The sequence below is a fragment of the Grus americana genome, chromosome 2 (assembly GCF_028858705.1).
Source record: "Grus americana isolate bGruAme1 chromosome 2, bGruAme1.mat, whole genome shotgun sequence".
NCBI classification, from domain to species: Eukaryota; Metazoa; Chordata; class Aves; order Gruiformes; family Gruidae; genus Grus; species Grus americana.
In genome coordinates, this window is record NC_072853.1 from 1,981,825 (window position 1) to 2,005,298 (window position 23,474).

Here is a 23,474-nt window from a genome sequence, read left to right on the forward strand (position 1 = left end):
CAGCATCCTTCCATGTCTACCTTTGAATTCAATCATAGCTTTTGCTTCTACATCTGCCTGTTCTGGAAAGCTGTGGGATTCCTAGGAGATATATAAAGAGCTGATTAGAATCAAGAAAATGGAGAGTTTAAAATGATCAAGTCAAGAAGGCTCTCCATCGAAACCAGTGCCTGCACTTCTCTAAGCACACATGCAGCCCACAGTCCCTGAAACTCTGCCCTGGAGGTGGATGGGCATAGCATAGGACTTCCCAGCAGGACCTCCTGAGCCTGGTAGTTAAGCAGTGAGAGCAAGTCTGTTGGGACGTTGTGGGATTTGGAGACTATTTCCAGCATGGATGCAACTGGTCCCCCAGGCACCAGTACAGGTTAGGGGTTGACCTGCTGAGAAGCAGTGCTGTGGAGAAGGACTTGGGAGTCCTGGTGGACAAGCAGCTCTCCGTGACCGGCAGTGTGCCCTCATGACCAAGAAGGCCAATGGTGTCCTGGGGTGCATTGAGAAGAGCGTGGCCAGCAGGTTGAGGGAGGTTCTCCTCCCCCTCCACTCTGCCCTGGTGAGGCCACATTCGGAGTCCTGTGTCCAGTTCTGGGCTCCCCAGTTCAAGACATACAGGGAACTACTGGACAGAGTCCAGCGGAGGGCTACAAAGATGATGGGGGTCCTGGAGCATCTCTGGTATGAGGAAAGGCTGAGAGAGCTGGGGCTGTTTAGCCTGGAGAAGAGAAGACTGAGAGGGGACACTTATAAATATCTACAGGGCGGGTGCGAAGAGGATGGGGTCAGACTCTTTTCAGTGGTACCAAACAACAGGACAAGGGGCAATGGGCACAAACTGGAACACAGGAAGTAAAAACTTCTTTACTCTGAGGGTGACCGAGCACTGGGACAGGCTGCCCAGAGAGGTTGTGGACTCTCCTTCTCTGGAGAGATTCAAAACCCACCTGGATGCCATCCTGTGCAACCTGCTCTAGGTGATCCTGCTCTAGCAGAGGGGATTGGACTAGATGATCTCCAGAGGTCCCTTCCAACCCCTACCAATCTGTGATTCTGTGAACTGTTGCAGAACTGCTCACATCAGATGAAGATGCCTCCACCCACAGACTGTCTCAGCTGGCCAGGTAGGATGGGAAAGGGGTTTGGCACAGGTTTCTCAGGCTGGAAGTAAACATTTGACTCTGAACTTTTCCTTTTACTTATGATTAGAAACTCCTCTGAAATGCTAGGAGTTCTCAAGCTAGCTTGCCTTTGAACACATACACTAGAAAATGTCTTTTTTTTTTCTTCCAAATCCATCTTGTGGGTTGTTGAGACAGATTTGTCTGCTTGTGTCTTTTTTTTGTTGTTTTTTTTTTTTTTTCTCTGTAGTTGATGGAAAACCCCCAACACAATAGGCTATGATTACTCACAAAAGAATAAAAAGGAGTTAAAACCCCCCCCACTGTTTGGATGTTCCTATTGATGCTTGTTATTTCTTTGGTGACTTGCCAACACTGCAAGGCAATTGCATAGGGTGTGCATAAAAGAAGAAATATTTCAGGTGATGCTTAAAGACTCAGATAAAATCAACTGAAACTATAAACAAGTAAGGTATGTTGTCACCCCACTCCCCAAACAACCCTCTAAACTGAAGGAATGCACAGGATTTAAGCAGGGTGTTGGCATATATTCTCCCATCCAAAAACTTATAATGTAATGGAGATCACATTTCAGATGTGCATATGAAACCAATCATCTAGCACACATTGTTCGAAGCCACCTAATACCAGAAACCAGAAACCACACCCCTTTCCATGTTCACTTGTGGTTTTTTTTTTTTTCCTAAGAACAAAGCAAACGCGATCAGCATATTTGCCCTTTCTTAATAGGATTAGAAAATTCTCTGCTGAACACGAGGACTGCCAAATCAAGAATATAGCAAATTGCCTTTCCCTAGATAATTTTGGGCTGGAAATAACTGCTAAGCTTTCATAATCAACATAATGACTGTATTATGGAGGCCATGTGAAAACAATGGGTCCGAATTTCTGAGGGTGTAGATCACCCAGAAGTGGTGTTTGTAAGTGAGGCAGGGCTTGCTAGAACGATGAGACCACCGCTAGAGCTTTTAGTTTGGAAAGATGAGGACTGGGTTGCTTATCTGGGAATAACAGAAGACCGTTTACTTTTAACAGTTCAAATTCCTCCAGTGGTGTGACAGATAAAAACAGTGATGGGAATATCTCCAAGAACACCTTTGTTTCAACTTTCTCTCCTTTCTTTCCTTATTAAAAGTTTGTATTGGGGGCCACCTGGCATATCCACGGAAAGTTTTTTTACCAGTTTTTGCAATTCCACAATCAAACTTGCCCATCACACATTGTAGGAGGATTTACTAGCCTGGAGCTGGCCTGAGGCACAGGAAAAGCAGGCAGATGCCTGGGGCAGCAGGGTTTGGGGATGGGAAAGCCAAGGTGTTTGGCAAGCAATGAAGTCGTGGGCTTGCCACCCCACTTGGTTCAGAGCAGAGGGGGCTTCTCCGTGCACCATCCTCCCTGAATGGCTCAGGATAGCGAGCCTGAGGAACTCCCTTGGCGCAAACTTTAATGACCTGGTCCTGTTGTCTTCCCAGTGCTTCCACCACCTCTCTCCTTAGAGGACAGGCAGAGGAGAGAGGGAGACAGTGTGCTCCCACCCACACCCCCCTCAAACCCTTCTCACACCTTGGGAAGAAGTATCACCGTACCAAAACCCCAACCATGATGTTTCAGTGAGTAAGGGATTGCAAGTTAGCTTTCCACTTCTCCTCCTGGTGATAACTCTGGTCCCTGCTGAGGATGAAAACACAGAGGAGAAAAGTACACGAGGTTCAATGCCTTGCTGTTCGCAGCTGCAGACACTTTTTTCCCAGGATTCGTGGAAACCACTCAGGTCTCTCTAACCACTACAAAAAAAAAAAAAAAAAAAAAAAAAAAAGGAGAAATATCAACAAGCTGCAAGGCAAGGCACAGACACTGGATTATTTAATAACCCTGGCATTACACATCATGCGTAGACACAAAGCACTCGGCTTAAACTATCATCTCAGCTATTGTCCACCATGCAAACCCTTATTTTCTTCTCCAAGGAACACGAAAAGAGATGACAGCATGGCAGGAGGTGGGGCTTGCTTTGTAGCTCATTTAATAGATTTATAGCTCAGACTTGTTTTTCCAGTAGAATTGGATCTTGGGTCAGAATCGGTACATGGCAAACCACCAGGAGGTGTCTCATTAAAGCCAGTGGTGAAGAGTGGTGGCAGCCCAGTGACAGGGTGACTAGGGTCCATGCAAGATGAAGGTGTTTCTTTCTCTTCTGTTCGTTGCTGTTGCTTGTATGGAATTTGGTAAGTTCCTGCTTTGATTTATCCAAACTCCTGCAGGAGATGCAGCATGATGGTGCGTCCTGTTCCCTCTGAATTCCATGTTTCCCACTTTGAGCAGTTTTCAGTGAAATATCTGTCTTTGGAATATTTCCAGCCTGTCAGATGTTCAGGACCATCATGGTCTCATAGGAATTGTTAGGTTAGGCTCTTTAGGAAGTGTTACAAGATGAAGTGTGATTATATCGTGTCATTTCTTTAATGCAAATTCCAGCTCTCACTTTTTATGTGTTCTTGTTCTATCTTACTCTCATCTTTTTGTTAAAACTTTCTTTTCCCGTTATGATACTTAACCCTGAAACCAGCTAGCCAGTTTAATGCAGCATGTGTAGCGGTTCTCTCTAATTATATGTTGCATGTGTAGTTTATTAGACTTCAGCCATTAAAAGTGGGAAAAATGGGCTGGGACACAAAGCTGGTGGCCCAGGTATTGCAGGGCTGATTTTTCCAGCTCTGTTTAGTAACACACTGTGATTTGCATGAAGTCAAATGCAATTTTGGCAGACCACCTCACTGGAGGGGGTAGGCTTGAAGCACACAAGTCAAGGTTGGCAGCCAACAGCAGCCTGATATTGGGGGTGACCCATTTGAGATGTGGAAGTAGGAAACAAGCCCCATGAGTCCAGTCTGTACAGCGATGCCATGCAAACCTTACCCCTCTGTTTCCATCAGTGGGATTCAGTGTTTTCATTCCCTAGGAAGTAGGGAATCCCCTCGTCACGGGCAGTCCTACATGAGTGGTGCTGCCATAACCTCTAATGGTGGAAGGTGACTGCATAGTGGAAAGGACACCCTGGCATAGGCTCCCCATCCCTTGTGCTGTCACCAGAATAAGTTGCACAGAAACTTATTATATACTGACGATCCCAAGCTCAGAGTCTGTGTTAGCCTGGGTGGCCAAGGTAAGTCCAATGTAGGGTAAGTGCAGGAGCTGTGATTTTTAATTGGGATATTTGGATGCTCTGCTCTACTCCTCCAGATCCAGGCAGTGTAAGGTCTGATTATGTCTGCGCCTGACAGGGATGTGGAGCTATGTTAGGATTTTTTCCTTTGTATTTATTTCCTTCTTATGTAAGGATGTTTTCCTTTCTCCATCTTTGGGTCTGCACAGGGGATTCAGCAAGAAAGGGGCAAGTGGATGGAGAAAGAAGGGGGTTTTGGAGGATTTTTGAGGAGAAAACAGCTGCTGTTTGGAGAGGCAGACCCAGAGCTGGAACAGTAGCCCTTTGTTGTGTGTAATGGACTGACTGTCCTGTTATCTCTAGGACATGTGTCCTGGCTCTGGTCACTAGTAGTTCAAAGCCTCGGGGTGCTTGTGCTGTGTGAAGATCAATGGGAGCTTCATGTGCTCCCATTGAGGACATGAGCACCCTCATTTGCAAAGCTGCTACAGTAGATATCAATCATCACTGGTCTCCAGAGCAGGAGGTATTTCCTGTCATCATTATACCCTGTTCATTCTGGGGATTCATGTCTGTTTGTCAATGGAGAGATGGCAGTTCAGAAAGGAGCATCATTAATTAATAGAGGATGGGTTGGAGAGAAGGGGACTCTATGGTCAGATCTCCTTAAGGGACGGGCAGGAATCTGAAAGGCAGAATGGAGCAGGAAAGCAATTGGGTGGGGTACAAATTCAGGCTAGGATCCACTCACCAGCCAAATTTTGCCATCATGCTTAATAAGACTTTGTTAAGAATTGGACAGCTGGGGAACAGAAGACTCTGCTGTGACCCAGTGGTGCCACTTTTCTCCCTTCTGGTCCTTCCCCACTTCCCTGTCCCATTCAGATGGGTATAGTCAGGATGGATGCTTTGATTTGGTGAGCAAACATTGGCAAATTTTGGAAACTTCAGAGTGGATTTGGCAAGCAGAGTTTTCTACACAGTTTCTCCTCTGCAAAGCTGGAATAAAACCATGATGTGTCCGCAGTTCCTCCAAGTTTCTTCTGGGAATCTGTGTAATTTTGCCATTTCCTAGAAAGGCAGTCAAGTTTGAAGGATGGAAGATCTGCAATATCCAAGCGAAGCTAGTAAAATCTCTTCTAAGGATTTCCAAGCTTTTCTGCTTTTTTATCTCTTCTTTTGCTTTCAGCTCTCCAAAAAGAATGTCCTATAACTACACTGAAATATTTTAGCATTTTATATTTATCCCTTATTTTAAAGAAGACTTCTAATATGTATCTATTCCTTTTTGTAGTTTGATTTCATTTTTAAGCCACTGCATGTCTCTTTTTCTCTGTGTAAGTTCATAAGCTCTTAAACCCAAAAGAGATCCCTACAGTTCTGTTAAAGAATCATAGAATCATAAAATGGTTTGGGTTGGAAGGGACCTTAAAGCCCGTCTAGTTCCAACCCCCCTGCCATGGGCAGGGACACCCTCCACTAGACCAGGTTGCCCAAAGCCCCATCCAACCTGGCCTTGAACACTTCTGGGGATGGGGCATCCACAACTTCTCTGGGCAGTCTGTGCCACTGTCTCACCACCCTCACAGCAAAGCATTTCTTCCTAATATGTAATCTAAACCTACCCTCCTTCAGTTTAAACCCATTGCCCCTCGTTCTATCACTACACTCCCTGACAAACAGTCCCTCACCATCTTTCCTGTAGACCCGTCAGGGACTGGAAAGGGCTCTAAGGTCTTCCCAGAGCCTTCTCTTCTCCAGGCTGAACAACCCCGACTCTCTCAGCCTGTCTCCATAGCAGAGGTGCTCCAGCCCTCGCATCATTTCTGTGGTCTCCTCTGGACTCGCTCCAACAGGTTCATGTGCTTCTTGTCCTGGGGACCTCAGACCTCAATGCGGTACTCCACAAATATTCACAAATATCTACCCTTCACAAATGGGCCAGATGATAGATATTCCAAAACTTGCTTAAAACAGGGCTTTTAGACTGCAGGTCTTTAAGTCTACAAGTAATTGTGTTTCTTCCCTGTTCTGTGAGATGCCAGCTGACTATTGCTGCTGAAGAGCTCCCTCATTTGCAAAATTAAAGTTGTTTCACTCCAGCTTTTGGGTTTTTTATTGTGTTAAACACTTCTTTTCCATCTCAAAACCCCCCCCCCAGAAACCAACCCAAACCCGAAAACCAAACCAAACATCATGCCCCATCCCTGGAAGTGTTCAAGGCCAGGTTGGATGGGGCTTTGAGAAACCTGAGCTAGTGGAGGGTGTGCCTGCCCATGGCAATGAGGTTGGAACTAGATGATCTTTAAGATCCCTTCCAACCCAAACAATTCTATGATTCTAAGATTCCATAGCTATAGCTGCTGTGTTTGAACCTGTTTGAGTAAGGTTGATGAAAATACAGAGTTTGTCTATGTTGGGGACAATGCTCTCTTAATTTTATGTCCCTTTGTGCTTAGCTTTTGTTTGTTGTTTTTTGTTGGATTTTTGGGTTTTGTTTGTTGTTTTTTTTTTTTTTTTCTCAAAGAGGAACACAAATCCTGTGGCTTTGACTTGTCCAGTGACGAGTATCATGAAATCTGAGACTAATGACGAATTTTCCTCCATAAAGATGTATTTGACAGCTGTCAGACATAGAATTGATGCAAACAAAACATCCTCTTACAATGAGCAAAACAGAATACTAATATGAGCTTTGAATAAAAGCAAGATAATTGCTGGGTCTGTTTATAAAAGGGATTTTTCTGGCTTACCAGTTAGGGTGAAGTTGCATTATCTATTTTCATAAGGTGGCTCGCTTGCCTAAGCCTTCTGTTATGACACCCCATTTTAGGCATGCTGAGATAAGCCGAATTGTTTTTCTTCTTTGATGAAGTTTAAAGGGATTTTGCCGGGACTGTCACACAGATGGTGCTGCTGGTCTGTGATGGTATCAAAATGCATTGCTGACTGTAAAGCACACACATTCAGGTGTCTGGCTGGAGCGTGGAAAAGAGGGCCCAGATCAACCATTAGGTTCCTCAGAAAGACCTGCAGAGAGCAAAGTGCCCTGGAAAGCTTGTCCAAAAATGGCTTCCTTGTAAATACCAGACACTATTTTGTCTTGGTATCTTCAGCTTGGAGTGGTCTAGAAATACTGCATCACAACAATCTGGGCTCTTCAGTGTCTCTCTCTAAAACCTCTCCATCTAAAAAAGACTTGAGGCACTGAAGGTCTTGGGTTGTGGTTATTCTGCATGTATAGGAGCTACTTGGCAGCTGCAGGCTCGCAAGGGCCTTTGCAGCTGAACAGGGAGGTGCTGAAGAGCGTCTAGGAACTGATGGGTGATGAGGCAGGGTGATCTACCTTGGACTGGATTTGGGGACTTGAGTACCAAAGTCTGTTTCTATGGTCTCTGTCTAGAGCGGTACATGTCCTCATGCAGACTATTTTTGTGGCCACAGTCATGTTTTTACAATAACTTTTTTACACATTCTTCTCATAAAACCAGAATCTCAGCACAGGGGAAGGGTTGTGCTTAATCTGTTCTCATGACTTGGTAAATTTGATGGAGGCAGTTCCTTCTCTCTGGGACACTCTCCTACCCAAGAGCTCCTGGTCTTTGGAAAGGGCTGACAGCACGAGATTAAATTCTCCCTGTTCCAACTCACATTCAAAGTCTGACTCCTGTGTGTATCAGATCCTTCACCAAGGGGAAGTCATGCTTGACCACCTTGATGAACTTTTACGATGAAATGACTGGCTTGGTAGATGAGGGGAGAGCAGTGGATATTGTCTACCTAGATTTCAGAAGGCCTTTGACTCTGTCTCCCATAAGATCCTCATAGACAAGCTGGTGATGTATGGACTGGATGAGCAGGCAGTGAGGTGGGTTGAAAACTGGCTGAATGTCTGGGCCCAGAGAGTGGTGGTCGGTGGCACAAAGTCTTCTTGAAGGCCAATAACTTGAGGTGTACCCCAGAGGTCAATACTGGGTCTAGTCCTGTTTATCATCATCATTAATCAGCTGGATGATGGAGCAGAGTGTACCCTCAGCAAGTTTGTGGATGACAAAACTGGGCTGATATGCCAGAAGGTCATGCTTCCATCCAGAGAGACCTTGCCAGGCTGGAGAAATGGGCTGACAGGAACCTGATGCAGTTCAACAAGGGGAAATGCAAAGAAATGGGGAGTGGACCAGATGACCTCCAAAAGTCCCTTCCAATCTCTGCCATTCTGTGAGTCTGTGAGTCTGTGATCTCTTTCTGATGCTCTGCTAATGCAAAGGCAAGGAGAAAAGCAGATGTAGATTACGAACAGAGTTGGGGTAAACCAGCTACAAGTGTGTTTATTGTCCTGTGGGAATAACACAGATTAAAGGAACTTGGGCATGCGGTTGGCTGGCAAGCAGAACAGTTAGATACTTGGCACAAACATGTGAAGCAAAGCCTATTTACTAATTTTGATAATGATTAAAATAAAAATATCTTGCAAATTGCACAATTAAAGTGTTGGACTTCTCCTGGGTCCCTGCATGTCTTAGCTGTCTCCTGGCACCCAGGGCAAGATCTTCAAAGAATTCAAGCACCGAGATGTCGCATTTTGCAAATACTGTCTGCTGGCATCCAGCCACTGCAGAGAATAGTCAGCCCTGTCTCAGGCAACCCAATTACCCCCAAAGTGATAAGGGAGAAGCAGCTTCTCCTCAATATTTTAATGAATTCACTCCTGATCTTTTTTTTCTTTTTATCACCCTCATAATTTTTGTTGGAGTTGGGTTTGATGGGCTGAGAACAGCTGTATGAGGTTCAACAAGGCTAAGTGCTGGGCCCTCCACTTGGGTCACAACAACTCCAGGCAATGCAGCAGGCTTGGGGAAGAGTGGCTGCAAAGCTGGGAGTGTTGGTCAACAGCAGGCTGAATATGAGCCAGCAGTGTGCACAGGCAGCCAAGAAGGCCAACAGCATCCCAGCTTGTATCAGAAATAGTGTGGCCAGCAGGAATAGTGAAGTGATCGTCCTCCTGTACTCGGCTCTGGTGAGGCCGCACCTCAGCTCCAACAGTTCCATGTCTGTCTTGTCCTGGGGACCCCAGAGCTGGACACAGTACTGCAGGTGGGGTCTCACCAGAGCAGAGTAGAGGGGGACGATCAATCATCCCTCAACCTGCTGGTCATGCATCTTTTGATGCAGCCCAGGACACGGTTGGCTTTCTGGGCTGCAAGCACACGTTGCTGGCTCATGTTGAGCTTCTCATCAATGAACACCCCCAAGTCCTTCTCCTCAGGGCTGCTTTCAATCTGCCCAGCCTGTAGTTGTGCTTGGGATTGCCCTGACCCACGTGCAGGACCTTGCACTTGGCCTTGTTGAACTTCATGCAGTTTGCATTGGCCCACCTCTCCAGCCTGTCAAGGTCCCTCTGGATGGCATCCCTTCCCTCCAGCGTGTCGACCCACCACACAACTTGGTGTTGTCAGCAAACTTGCTGAGGGTGCACTCAGTCCCGCTGTCCATGTCACTGACAAAGGTGTCAAACAGTGCCGGTCCCAATACTGAGCCCTGAGAAACGCCAGTCATCATGGGTCTCCACATGGACATTGAGCTGTTGACCGTGATAGTTTGAGTGCAACCATCCAGCCAATTCCTTATCCACCGAGTCGTCCGTATGTCAAATCCATGTCTCCAATTTAGAGACAAGGATGTCGTGCGGGACAGTGTCAAATGCTTTGCACAACTCCAGATAGATGATGCGAGTTGCACTCTCATTATCCACCAATGCTGTAACCCCATTGTAGAAGGCCACCAAATTTGTCAGGCACAATTTGCCCTTAGCAAAGCTGTGTATGTTGGCTGTCACCAATCACCTCCTTATTTTCCATGTGCCTGAGCAGAGTTTCCATCAAACTGGCAGGATGGATTTAGGTTCCTCTCCCTCAGAAACTTTAGTTTAAAGCCCTCTTCACCAGCTTGGCAAGCCTATGACTGAAGATGCTCTTTCTCTTCTCTGAGAGATACACACCATCAACCCCCAGTAGACCAGGTTTCTCAAAGTGAGTCCCATGGCTGAAACCCTGGCTGCAGCACCAGTCCTGTAACAATATATTGACTTGCCAAATTGATCTGGCCCTTTCAAACCCCTTCCCTTTGATTGGAAGTATTGGCAAAAAACTACCTGTGCTCCAGAGTCCCTTATTGCTGCTCCCAGGGCTCTGTCATCCTTCTTGATGCGCCTCAGACTGCTCCTGTCTGTATCACTGGTGCCAAGGTGAAACAACAGCAGTGGATAATAGTCAGTGGACTGAGAGACTTGGTAGTCTCTTGGTGACATCCTTGATCCAACCCCTGGTAAGCAGCACTCCTCTGTAGAGAGTGTGTCAGGTCAGCAGATGGTCCCTCTGTACCTCTCAGAAGAGAGTCACCTGCTGCTATCACCCGTTGCCTTTTCTTAGTTGTGCTGGTTGTTATACAGGGAGCAGACCGGGCTGCCTTACTCAACTCCAGTGTCTCTCCTGATGCGGTGGGTCTTTCCTCTTCAGTGTGCAGAGCGGTGAAGCAGTTCTGCAAGGGCATCTCAGGCTTCGGGGGAAGTCTCTTCCTCCTTCTGGTCCTTGCTGTTGGAAGCTTCCATTCTTCTGCATTACTGCCCACCCTCCCTTCTGTGTGTGCTGATGGGGGAGTTTTTGGGTGTTTGGCCATGGGCTGTGGCTTCACTTCAGACTGTGCTTGGAACCAGCCATCTAATTCCTTCTCAGCCTCCCTGATGTTACACAGCCTTCTCACCACCTCCTGCAGCTCAGGAGCTGGGTGGAGGCATTGGACACCACTGGGGTAGATGGTGCAGAACCCCCAGCTGGAGCTGCTGCCTTTGCTCTCAGAGGAGTTCCCACCATTCTGCCTTGAGGGTCACGTAGGATGGGTGCCCTTGACCTGTCACAGAACAAGGCTATGTGTACTTCAAGCGTCCCACTTGTCAAGTGGAATGTCCCTCCCTGCGTGCCCTGGCTGACGTGCCATGCCCTGTTTGCTCACTTTGGTCACAGCCTTCCTGGTCACTCACACTCCCTCGAGCTGCTTTTTATAGGTGTAGAAGTGGCCGCTGGTGCTCTGGCATTGCCCAAGCTGCCTCAGTGTCTCCTGTGAGACCTCCTCCTCTGAAGGTCTTTTCCAACCTAAACAATTCTATGATTTGATGATTCTATGTTTTACTGCATGTTCTACGGTGCAGATTCAAAAATTAAGTATAATTACCCTTACATTCTCTTGTGGACTACTTAAGGCCTATCTGGAAAAAAAGCCAACCCGCTAAACTCCCAATAACAAAGCAAGAGCAGAAGGACCATGTTTGTGCCCCAAACATTCAGCAGCCCAGTGTTGATAGGACTTTCCTGTATTGTGGGGTCTTCTATGTGTGGCTCTGCCTTGTTTGATTTGCTGCAGGGGGTCTGAACCCACATCTGAAGCTGTGCTTTGACCACCAGACTACTGCGTTTCCCATTCCCATTAGTAGAAATACCTTTTACTATTCCATTCCTATTCTCAGTATGAGTATTTTGGAGAGGCACCTTCCCCAGAGACACCTGGAGGGACACGGACAGAATCTAGTGGTCCACACGAAGCCCAACCTCATGTTTTTCCTCCTTGCAGCCCAAACCTTGCAATGTTACACTTGTCATGAACCTACCGCTGTTGATAAGTGCCTGATGATCCAGAACTGTACAAAGAACGAAACAATGTGCAAGACTACTATGTATTCCCTGGAGGACGGTAAGGGCAATTACTTCTTTATCCATTTTTTGTAACATGAGTCAGTGTTTCTACAGTGAAGAATGCTGGTGTGGGGAGCAGTACCTTTTCTCACTTAAATATATAAGCCTGGAAGAAAGCTCCTGCAGGACAGAGAGCAGTCTCCTGTTGTTGTGGAAAGCAGTCCTCATGTGAGTGAATACTTGGTGAATGTAAGCTCATACTTAATGCTCACTGTTGAGCATGGTTAGAAAAAAAACATGTTGATTTGAGCTTGAGGCATGGTGTTAAAGAGTTCTGGCTCTCCAGATTGCTTGCGTGACTTGCATGATGGGTGTGTGTTAAACAGTGCTCTCCTGACCTGAGAACTGTTTATGAAAGCTGGGTGGAGTAGAAAGGCCAGCAGAGATGAGCCAAGCTCAGTAAGGTGGGAATACCAACTTCTGGTCATCTGGAGGCAAAATAGAAATGCCCTTGAGTTCTCTGGAGCTTTCAGAAAGGCATTGCCAGTCTGACTGGTGACCCTGCAGGTCATAAGCTGTCCAAATAAAGAAATGTGCTGCAAAGATGAAGGCTCTCTCTTTTGCATGGTCCTGCTGATAAGGCTCTGGTCACAGATGGGAGAGGCAGGAGATAGTGAGTAGACTCAAAGCAGAGGCAGAAAAAGTGCTTAATTGACCTTCTGCAGGGTAAAGCTGATCCAGACAGGACACAGAGGATATAAGGTGCTGTTCAGCTTGCAGCCACTCAGCAGGAACTTTTTCCTATGTTTCTGGTAGGAATTACTCCAACAATGTTTGAACTGGAGCTAAGACTTTGGTGGTGAAGGTAGCTAATGTTTCACCAGGGGCAGGGTGAGTCCTCCTCCATTCCTCCCGTTCCTAATTGTTCCTTCTTTCTTGCTCTGTTGTAGTTTATCCCTTCATGGGAGTCTCGACCGTCACCAAGATGTGCTCTTCCATCTGCATCCCATCTGATGTGGACGGGATTGGCATGACGCGCCCCGTCTCCTGCTGTTACTCTGACTTGTGCAACACTGATGGCGCAGCTAGTTTGAGGATCAGCTTTTTGCCAGTTGGGATGCTAGTGAGTTCCCTTTGTGCCTTCTTCTGGACTAGACTGTGAGGAACTGATGGGAAGTCTTTCATGCTGAAGAACCCAATGAAGAAGAGAATAAACCCCTGCCAGCCCACCTTTCTGTTTGGATGCCTCATAGACAACCCTCAACAGCTCCCAGGAATCGCTTTTTTAGTACCTGCCCTTTTCCCACGGCCAAGAAAGAAGCAAAACTCAGGAAGTCCTGATACAAATTTTTGAATTGACTCTTCAACAATTCCCACAAAACTGACTATGGAGTTTCTTTGCTATTCTGGTCTGGTTGTTTTTTAACTAAAAAATATCTGCTGTATGAAGTATATTTAAAGCAAAAAACCTTGCGCTAAGAGCTTTCCATACCTCCTTAGAGCATTCTCTCCCAGGTGTTAGCCAGCAGAAAAGCTGAACTAGCCAGTTTTCTCAGACAAAATTCAGTCCTCTCCACCCCACGGTTTTGTGCTGGTTCTTTGTGCTGTCTAGATCTCCTTCTTTGTACACAAGAAATTAAGAAGACACTTCTTTGTCCAAAATATGAGGCAGGAGACTAAACTTCCTGTGCCAGTGATCTGATCCAAGGAGGTTAAAATCTCTAATTTTCTGTACCCTTTTAAGCAGAATAAAAAGAATGTTATGTTAAAACTGTAGTGATCACTAAAGTTATTTATAGTGCACCTGTCCTCTGATATTCTATTCTATTCTATTCTATTCTATTCTATTCTATTCTATTCTTCTGTTCTGTTCTGTTCTGTTCTGTTCTATTTCCAAACTTCATTTCCACCTTTCAAAATTGTTTATACAGTGAGAGGAATTAAGTTTTGTGGTCAGTCTTGCAGCAGATGCGAAAGACATTTCCCATTATCCCCCACTGGCAGTGACCTTCCATCAACATTCCTTCCCCCAACTCCGCTGGTACGAAACTATCTTTACTGGTAAGACTGGGTGATTTGTGTAACAGTTCTGGCCTGAATTTGGAATTCAGTGAAATAACTGTGCCCCTTGCTTCAGTCCTCTAGAGCATCATCTGCAATTCCTTGTATGTTGGCAAGGTCTCCTACGTTTTTATGTTGTCCATACTGGTCTGATTCTGCATTTTCTTATAATCCCCTTTTCAAGATCTGCCAGCAAAAATGTCCTCCTGCAATTATCACTCTACTCGTGATATATGAAATCATCAATAAAGACATGATTTAAAGTCTTCTATGTAACATATGCATACGAGCAGGTTTCCAAGAGAGGAAATACAATTTCCATCCTTGGAAGTTTTCATGACTCAGCTGGATGAAGTCCTGAGGAACCTGGGCTGACCTCAGAGTTGAGAGCTTTTATCGGGAACTCGGGTCCTCCTTCCAACCTGAGTTTCCTTGTAATCCTGTGATGCACACACGAAGATCACCAGAGCAGAAACACCATTATTTCCAGGCATTCTGCAAAGTCTGGCGGATGTTTCTGCAATGATTTTCACCTGTCCTGCATTGCTTCCTGTTGCCAAAATGAGATCAAATTTGGAACAAACTGCAATTCTGGATTCACACACCACTCCTGTGTTGCTCAAATATAATTCCTTTGCTGGAACAACATTGCGTAAGTGGTCAGGGTGCTGCACTGGCATGGAGGTGGCTGGATAAACCACATCCCCGGTTATGGGATGACTTTGGAAATGAGCTTCAGGCTTGCATTAGCTGGCAGTGTGTGCTTTGTAGTGTTCTCTACCTGTAAGCCATGCCCACAGCTCAGCCCCCAGAGGTCTGTGGTATGGTTTTGGCTTTCTGCTGCACAAGGGTAGTACATGGAGGTTCTCACTTTTTATCTGCCAGTTCTGGCAGTCAGTAGTTTCAGGTTTTGCTGGCCCAGGGGCTGTATCAGGACCACTGTGTATGGTAACCAACAGTGAAACACCACCAATATGTCTTATTCCATGTTGAATTTATCCACACTCCCAACCTTCACAGCACACTTTTAGGCTTAATGCCACCATTACATTAAGGGCAGTGTTTTTTTTTTCTTTCAAACCCTCTGCCTCACAGTTTCATTCAGACCCCTTGTTCTTGGAGAGGGACTGTTTATCAGGGAGTGTAGTGACAGGACAAGGGGAAATGGTCTTAAGCTGAAGGAAGGGAGATTTAGATTAGATATTAGGAAGAAATTCTTCCTTATGAGGGTGGTGAGGCACTGGAACAGGTTTCCCAGAGAAGCTGTGGGTGCCCCATCCCTGGAAGTGTTCAAGACCAGGTTGGATGGGTTTTTGGTCAACCTGGTCTAGTGGAGGGTGTGCCCGCCCATGGCAGGGTGAATTGGAACTAGATGATCTTTAAGATCCCTTCCAACCCAAATCATTCTATGGTTCTATGATTCTCACAGATGAGCAGTAGTGAGACTGCTGCCTGTTTACGTTTTCTACACCATTTATATTATATAGCCCTACGTCCACTATGGTAGCTCTTTTCCCAGCCAAAGATCCCTTGTCTAAATGCAGATATTACTCATGAACCCATGAGTACCTTGAACCCATCTGTACTCCAGATACTGAGTGCAATAGAGAGAACCCCATTAAAAATCCTGAATGAACCCCATGGAGAAAGAAGGATGTCAAATATTCTCACCAGTCCCAGGACACGCACGAGTACAAAGATGTGAGGGGGTGCTTCACGTTCTTGCTGTGCTGTTGTTAAGACCTAACACAAATGATTTGTCGTGCACCGGTAAAATGCAAAGGTGACAGACCACTTTGTGGCCGCTGAGTTCCATCATGGCCTCCTCTCTGCTTTTCATTGCATCACTGAATGATGTTTGTTACATCCAGAAACCCAGGGCACTTTACCATAGTTGGTAACTTTCTTCTACAATCTGAAGAAACTGAAGTTTCCCTGAAAGTAAAACTGGAGCTCAGATATGTGGATAAGCATTTCCTCATTTCTGTCCGTAGGCATTTGTGACAAACCCTATTTTATCTTCTCTCTCCAAACAAACCCCATTTATTTTGCATTGTTGTAAGTGGAGGATTTATTAGGATGTGGTCAAAATACCTGGCTACTCATTCACTTGTAAGGGATAGAAAAAATATCAGACATTTCCTATTCACTGTACAGAAGTTTATATATGTCAGCACTTCTGCACATGAAACCAACATTAATTACATACTTGCAAACCTCAGAGAGAAATACAACTTTCACAAATTTTAACTGTACAGCACTGCTCTTTCTCAGACATGAGTTACTGGGCTCAGACTACCCTGTCCTTACCCTGCGTTGGTTGATAAGCAGTGCAGTCATGGCCCAGAACATCACAAAATTATCATGTCAAAGATCATTTAAAACCAAATAGATCAGGAGCCAGATTATTGTGTTATATTGTCATCTTAGAGAACAACACTAAAAATGCCAGTGCAGTCATGGGCACTGAGAGTATAAGTCATGGGCAGAGATACTGGAAATGCTTGAAACCAAGACACTGCTGGGCTTGGGAAGGTGAGTGCAGAACATCTGGCTGGTGGAGCTGGAATCATGTCACCAGAACGGTGCACAGAAGAAATAACATCGGCTCTCAATTGCAAGAGATGATGATACGGCTCTGTAGCCCAATAAACACAATACTGACATTGCTCATAATAGGCCACACTCTTTTTATTGAGTTTGCAAGTCCTCAGGTCTGAAGCTTGCCGGGCTTGCTTTGCCTGAACTTGTCTTGACCTGTCTTGAGCTTTGTTTTTACTTTGCTCAGCTGTAACAGCAGTTTTCCCAATTGGCCAGGTAGTTATGCCTAATTTGCTTTACTTTTGTTTATCTTTGCATGGTGCAACCGTAAGTTTACATAGATGGCCATAACAAGGAGCCGTTGTACGTAGAATGAGCTATTTACAACTCCGATGTAAAGAAGTACAGAGCTGGTGGGGCAGCAAAGGCCTCAAGGGATGGAGGTGCAGGACGTGGCACGGAGGAATGCTGGCATGGTGTGGTAAGATGTGGGGCACCAGCTTGGCATTGGAGACCCCTCGGCTATAAAGAACTCACCAACAGTCAAAGAAATGCAGACCTACAGGTGGACAAAATCATCTTTAGGAACAGCAAAGAGAACAAAGAGCAAATATCAAACCAATGTAAAAGGCACCACACATGATAAAATCCTACGTGAGGTGGACCTGCACCTTCTGACCAAGGAAAAGAAAGCAAGGTATGAAAGTCTTTTAGCAAACATAATCAAATTAACTCCCAGTAGATCCTCAATTGAAGAAGAAGTGTCTGTTTCCACCATCATACTCCTCCCAATGGAGGACTCGGAATGCAGATGAGGCATTGTGTAAAGTGGGAGGCAGCAACATTAGTGGAAAAGTGAGCATAACACCAGGAAAATGAGTAGAAACTAGTAAGTATGTGTACAACAGTTTTAACTGTATTGTTATTGAAACTTCTTCTGTAATAATTATTATTTCCTTTTGCTTTTTATGTCTGTAATAATTTGATCTTCACTAATCATAATTGTTTGATTAAACCATTAAGATTTCATGCCTAGTAATAATAAATTCTTGGCTTTACATATAAGATGTGTTTCCTTTTTGCCTATAACAAGAAATCGAGCGTACTAAAAATATGGAGATTCCCAGCTGGGTATGGAGAGATGGCTAGGTGTACAGACGCTTAAGTAGGTCTTATTTCAAGGGCTGCTTATTTGGCTGTGGTGCACATCAATTTCTCCACGGGAGATGGTCAGTCTAGCTCCTGACACTGAAGACATCTTTGTGATATCTGAGACACTCACATTCAGGGGACACGTTATGCTGGGAAGCAGTGATTTTGAAAATGACTGGAGTGTTCTGGGTAGACATCTGAAGAAGAGCTCATAGGAAGACACCAAAACCCTGTGGATTATTGCTGTAAGTGTTTTCAACAGAATGTAACACCACAAGACTGAGAAGGTTATGTCACCTCTCTGCTCTGGACCGATGGTGCTTCTTGTGGCAGGACATGGGGGAGAGAAGTAATGAGTGGCACTTTTCTCCTTCTTTCTTTTGTGCCATACCACTGCTTGAAAATGCTCATACTACGAGTTTGAGGATGAGCACCGCAAGTGCTTCTATGAGGAAGGAAATCTGGTAACATAGGACTCTTCTCCTACCAAGAGCTTGGATGGATTCTCTCTAATGGGATATATATATTTTTGTAGAGAGTAGTGTAACTGAGAATGGGGCAGAATTATGTTGTAGACATCTACACTTGAGCCGTTCCTCATGGCTGCCTTGAGAATTAGTGGAAAGACAGGAAATCACAATTAATTTACCAGGACACAATTAATTTGATGTGGTGTTACCATCTATTCTAGGATGGAGTAGGCTGGAAATGGCCATTTCTTAGTGGCGGCTGTTCAAGGAACTTGAAGGAGTAGTTCTGGTGGGACCTTCCACATTAAAAATGTCCAAGGTTTGGTGAGATGGGCCCTATCTTCAGTGTATTTTCATGTTTGTACCAAGCCTGGCATCACAACAAGCCAGAACAAGGACCATACACTGGGAAAGAAAGTAAATGTTGACTTTCTCCAGCTACACCAAAGCCGCAAAGGCAGGCATGTAGCAAATTGGGCTGAACACAAAAGGTGACACCTGGGAGAAAATCAGAAAGTCTCAACATCCCAACTGTCCTGTAATTTCATTAGAGGTAAATGGTGAGAATTCTTCATACAGCCGCGTGCTTCATCCCTCCCTTTTATGATGCACTTGAACCAAGGAGAATTTTTTGAGATCCCCACCAGCTAAAAAGCATTAAACACAGCTGATTGCGGCCACTTCTCAGTGCTCATGCTCCATGACTTTAACTCGTGCGTCTGCGTAGCTGTCATCGCTTTGACAAGCCACATGCGGAGGAGGCTAATCTTCCCCTCCCTTTATTGGCCATGGATGCTTCACCTCTTTGATCTCTGGCCAGTTTGTCAGCATGTTTCTTGCATTTCAGCTGTTATGGCAGGGATCACAGCTCCTGGGTGAGATTTAGTCTGAAAAGCAGAAAATCTGTGTGGGTGAGGCACTGTGCTTTGTAGTTGTACCCCCAGACCGAAACAGAGCTCTCAAACCACAGGGCAATGCTCTCTGGTTAAATGCAAACCTGAACCTCTCTTGCAAGGAGCGTGGCATGCAAAATTAGTATATAGCTTTGTTCCCACTGACCTGGTGTAAAAGCTGTCTGCACCTAGGCTGCTTCTGGAAATGACATCTCTGCATATTTATTCCCCCCCCCCAACAGTCACAGGTCTTTTTTTGTTCATTTTTTGTTAAAATGTAGTTCCCTCCTCATCCAGATCTCCTCCATATCCATTTATTTTTTCTGGTCCTCCTCATTCCTGGGGGCTGTTTGAGGCTTATGCTCAAAAAAACCCCAAACTCTAAAACTGGGAACTTTTGATTCTGGAAACAACAAAGAACATCTTAGCATACCTCATATCTGAGCTCTATGTAAACACTTCATGGAGCTTCTTTGCCAACATTTTGCAACAATGGCAGAATTGTAGAGTGGGCTGTTTATTTTAAAAATGAAAAAAAAAAAAACAAACAAACAAAAAACCCCCCCAAGTATGTAAAATATCCCAGCTAATGTTTTGAAATGCTAGGAGAGGCAATGGTTCATGTCATAGATGCAAGGCGAGGAGAACTTCAGGTAGAAATGAGTAACTATGTGTCCGAAAGCTGTCTGAGGACAGGACTTTTCATGATCAGTGGAGAGAGACTGGCTTTGCAGTAGACATCCATCCCACTCCTCCCCGATGCTTATATATGGCTGGGATGAGTTGCTACCTAATATTTTGTTAATGTGACTGTCTCCCAAAGTGATCTGCATTCTCTTCCTAGCTCAGCTAGAAAGAGAATGATGAATTTTTGTAGATCAGTCTGGCTGTACCTCGTTGCTTCAGCTACCAGCCCAAGAGCCCTTCCCCTGGGCCTTGGAGCTGCCTAAGACAGGTTTCCCCAGGGAACAGCAGGTATCAGCCAGGACTCTCGATAAACACAACATCCCTGTATGCAGAGCTAAGCTACCCGCAACATATTTCTCTGAATATATTGTGTTTTCTCCCTTTCCCCAGTGGCACAGCAAAGGGAGCGCGTTGGCTGGGCAGGTGAATGCTTTGCTTGGAAGCCCTCCAGGTAAAATCCAGCTTCGTGGCTGCACAATATAGCACGGGCAAGGAAACTGGCAGGCAGCAGACATCCCTGCCAGAAAGCTCCAGGTCTGAGACCTTGCATGGTTGCCTCTGAAAGGCATGAGAATCCCGGATCTCTGTCAAGCTTCCAATCCTCACAGAGTAGTATGAATCTATTGTGTTTGCTAATTCTTCCTCAGAGAAAGCATTTCAGGAGGCCGAGGCATTCGTGACCTCCTGCTGAGATTGCAGAGCCACTCAGTAACATCTGTAGGAGGAGGCACGGAGGTTCCCTTTTATGTCCCTGCATAAACATGCACTTAGCTGCTGCTGACGACGTGAGCTGCAATCTGAAGTTCAAGGTGTGCTTGTGCTGTCCCCTTTGGAAGAGCATCACTCTAATTCCCTGCTGTCCACAGAGTTGCACAGCAGGACCTCATCTCATTTACCGCTTATTTATTATTTACGGCTGTTCTCATTTGCTGTTTTTCTCCATGCACCTTTCTGATCAGGCCTGGAAAGAGCCACCTTCAGCAATTCAGCGCTACATTACCCTCCTGGGAAAAAAAAAAAAAAAACAAAACAAGCCCTGGATAGTTGTACCCAAAGTGAGTGTCACACTTTGCAAGCAGAGTTGCGTGTGTGCATAGACAGGGAAGCAGTTATGTACACCTGTAAAATCCAGGAAGCCCTTTTGAAAACTTATTTTTAAAACAAATCTAGATGTCTTATTTTAATCGGAGAAGAATACCCATGGTTATACAACAAGAAGATTATCTTTCGCTTAATGGCTATGTAAATATGACTCATGCCTTTAAGGGTAAGGCTGTGCCATCAGTCAATGGTTATGCACTTGCAAATCTGTGCTCCCTATGGCAACTTCGCCTTCCGCTTTGCAAACAGACTGTGAAGGACTTGGGTACAGCACAGCCACTGCTCTGTGGTCCTCTGAAGAAGGGGAATTGAAACTACCGCTGACATTTGAAAAGATATCCAGCTATAAGCAACAGCAACTGATGTATAGTGAAAGGCATTTTGAGGGTAAAGGAGAAAACAAGGAGCTGCCTCCTGGTATGGATTCAGATCTGGAATTATAATGCAGGTGAGGTTGGGAGGGAGTTCTGGGATCTGTAGTCCAACCCCCTGGGCCAAGCAGGGCTGGTTTGAGGTCCAACCCAGCTAATCTCTTCACTAGCTGCTGTTACTTTGTGCATGAGCAGACCCCGCTTGTGCACAGTTCTGTCCTCCCCTTCCCCAGCCCCAAAGCAGCAGCATGAGCAGTAGTATTGCTTTGCACAAACAAACACCAGGGAAACACGTGGATTGAAGTCCTGATCCAAAGCCCGCAGTAAATTATATAGGTTGAGAAACTTTCCCCAGGTTACAGTAGGACGAGGGTGGGATGGGAACTGAACCATCCTTCATAGTTGCCCTGAACCATCGACTCTCCCTTATTCACAAGTGAACAATATTTCTTGCAAACAGAACTGTTTCTGTTCTTTGGGACATGTTTGCAACCTGCTTATGATTTTCTTTGGAGTAATTAGTCATTTAAAAGTGTTCACAAACCACACAGAGCCTTTGGTGTTTTTATTTTTGCAAAGGGCTTTGGTTCAGTGGCACACACAAGGATGCGCAGGCTTACAGCACGGCTCCACTGACTATAAAATGGGAAGAATATTTATCACCCAGCTTTGATGCTGAAGTTCTTGTGTCTAAATTCAGACTCTGAGCTCCTCAGAGGGAAAGCTGATATAGAGCTTCAAAGCCTTGTTTCTATGATTTGTTAGCTTGGCATTTGATTTATATCCAGGGAATACAGGACACTTTCCAGATGCAAAGGTACTAGTTTTCCTGAGAGAAGGATCTCGCAGAAAACCTGAAGCTTGGCTGGAAATGTTGCAGGTTTCATTCCCCAAAATCAAGGTCTGGATGCCCAGCACATCCTTGTCCTAGTTACCAGGCTGAATTAGAATATGCAGCTATTTATAATGGAAACCTACATCTCAGTACCGAAAATAGAGCGGAATAAAACCTCGTGAGGAATTAAAAAAACCCATTAGAAATAACAGCGCTGCATTTCGAGAGCTGCAGGTATACCATGGACCTGGTTTACTTTAAAAGTTGTTTACTTTGGTAGTGGCTAACTCCACTGCATCTTTCCAGATCTATACTCATGGCAGGATTTGGCTCCGGACTTGGGCAGATATTGAGTTTCAAGACAAGAAGCAATGATACTAAATGAGGAACAGAAAAAGTTTGGCCCTATGCGTCCTTCTGTGAGCAGGAAAAAGATGATCCCACTGCGCTGGACCTGCCTGGGCTGCAGGGATGGTTGGTGTGCCCATGCAGCAACCTGCCGCCACCAATCCCCGTGGCATGGTCAGTGCCTTGGGACTGGGTGCACCCAGGACATGGCAGAGACATTTCCCAGGGCTCTTTCTACCTGTCACTTCTTCTCCCCAAAAACAAAGCACGAGGATCTTGGAGATAATCAGCTGCAAACTTCTAGGGGGGTGCAGGTAGCACTTGACAGCTAGCTGGTGCCTGACTACAAACAAAGCATCTCCCAAAAGCTTCATTAATGTTAGATGGACCTACTCCTCCTTAATAAAACAATCATGTTGTCACATGTTATTTCAAGTTTGTATGATTACAGGATACCATACACCCCATTAACTCTCCTTTGGCCTCCAGGGCCGTCAAGATCACACCAAAGTAAACAAGTGATATTATTGAGCAACTAGGGAGAAACAATAACATGGGCACATCCATCCACCCGCACGATAGAGTCCCACGTGCACGTGCTCCCACTGCCCTGGCCTTTCCAAAATACACAGCCACCCCCCCCATAGCTCCTAATCCAAACATCACTGGCACCATGGTTGAAGTTGGGAGATGGCTGTGCCCTCTGCGGGATGGATCCCACCACCCTGGCTCAGGTCTCCGTGAGTTCTCAGCTTGAAGAGAGCCTCCTTGTCCTTCCCTAAGCACTGCAGGGGGAGGGACCCAGCTCTCTGCTGGTGGGGTGGAGGATGGTTGAGCTGTACAGGCTGGTGGGCTGCATGGAAACATCCATGGGGCTAAACAAAAAACCTGGATAAAATAAAAAAAAGGTGTTGAACGGCTGACTCACTACCTTCGGATGCCTCCAGAAAAAAAAAAAAAAAAAAGAAAAAAAGAAAATTCAAGGTCTGAAGATCCATTTACACTTTGCTGCTATTTATCTTGTGACACAG

The 23,474-nt window shown here is 45.4% G+C and overlaps 1 protein-coding gene across 1 annotated transcript; it reads left to right on the plus strand.

Moving 5' to 3' along the window:
• Positions 1-1,084: 1,084 nt before the first annotated feature.
• LOC129203743 (ly6/PLAUR domain-containing protein 2-like) lies at positions 1,085-13,738 on the plus strand. The gene is made up of 3 exons (XM_054818627.1): positions 1,085-1,118; positions 11,923-12,042; positions 12,935-13,738. The coding sequence occupies exons 1-3, from the start codon at positions 1,085-1,087 to the stop codon at positions 13,144-13,146; spliced, it is 366 nt and encodes a 121-aa protein (XP_054674602.1). The 3' UTR covers positions 13,147-13,738.
• The last annotated feature ends 9,736 nt before the right edge of the window (positions 13,739-23,474 follow it).

What these genes read in the sequence shown, in the direction of transcription:
- LOC129203743 (XM_054818627.1), top strand. Translation starts at nt 1,085, where the DNA reads ATGCCTCCACCCACAGACTGTCTCAGCTGGCCAG. An exon ending in AGACTGTCTCAGCTGGCCAG is followed by an intron (nt 1,119 to 11,922) that starts GTAGGATGGGAA and finishes TCCTCCTTGCAG; the next exon opens with CCCAAACCTTGCAATGTTAC. An exon ending in TATGTATTCCCTGGAGGACG is followed by an intron (nt 12,043 to 12,934) that starts GTAAGGGCAATT and finishes GCTCTGTTGTAG; the next exon opens with TTTATCCCTTCATGGGAGTC.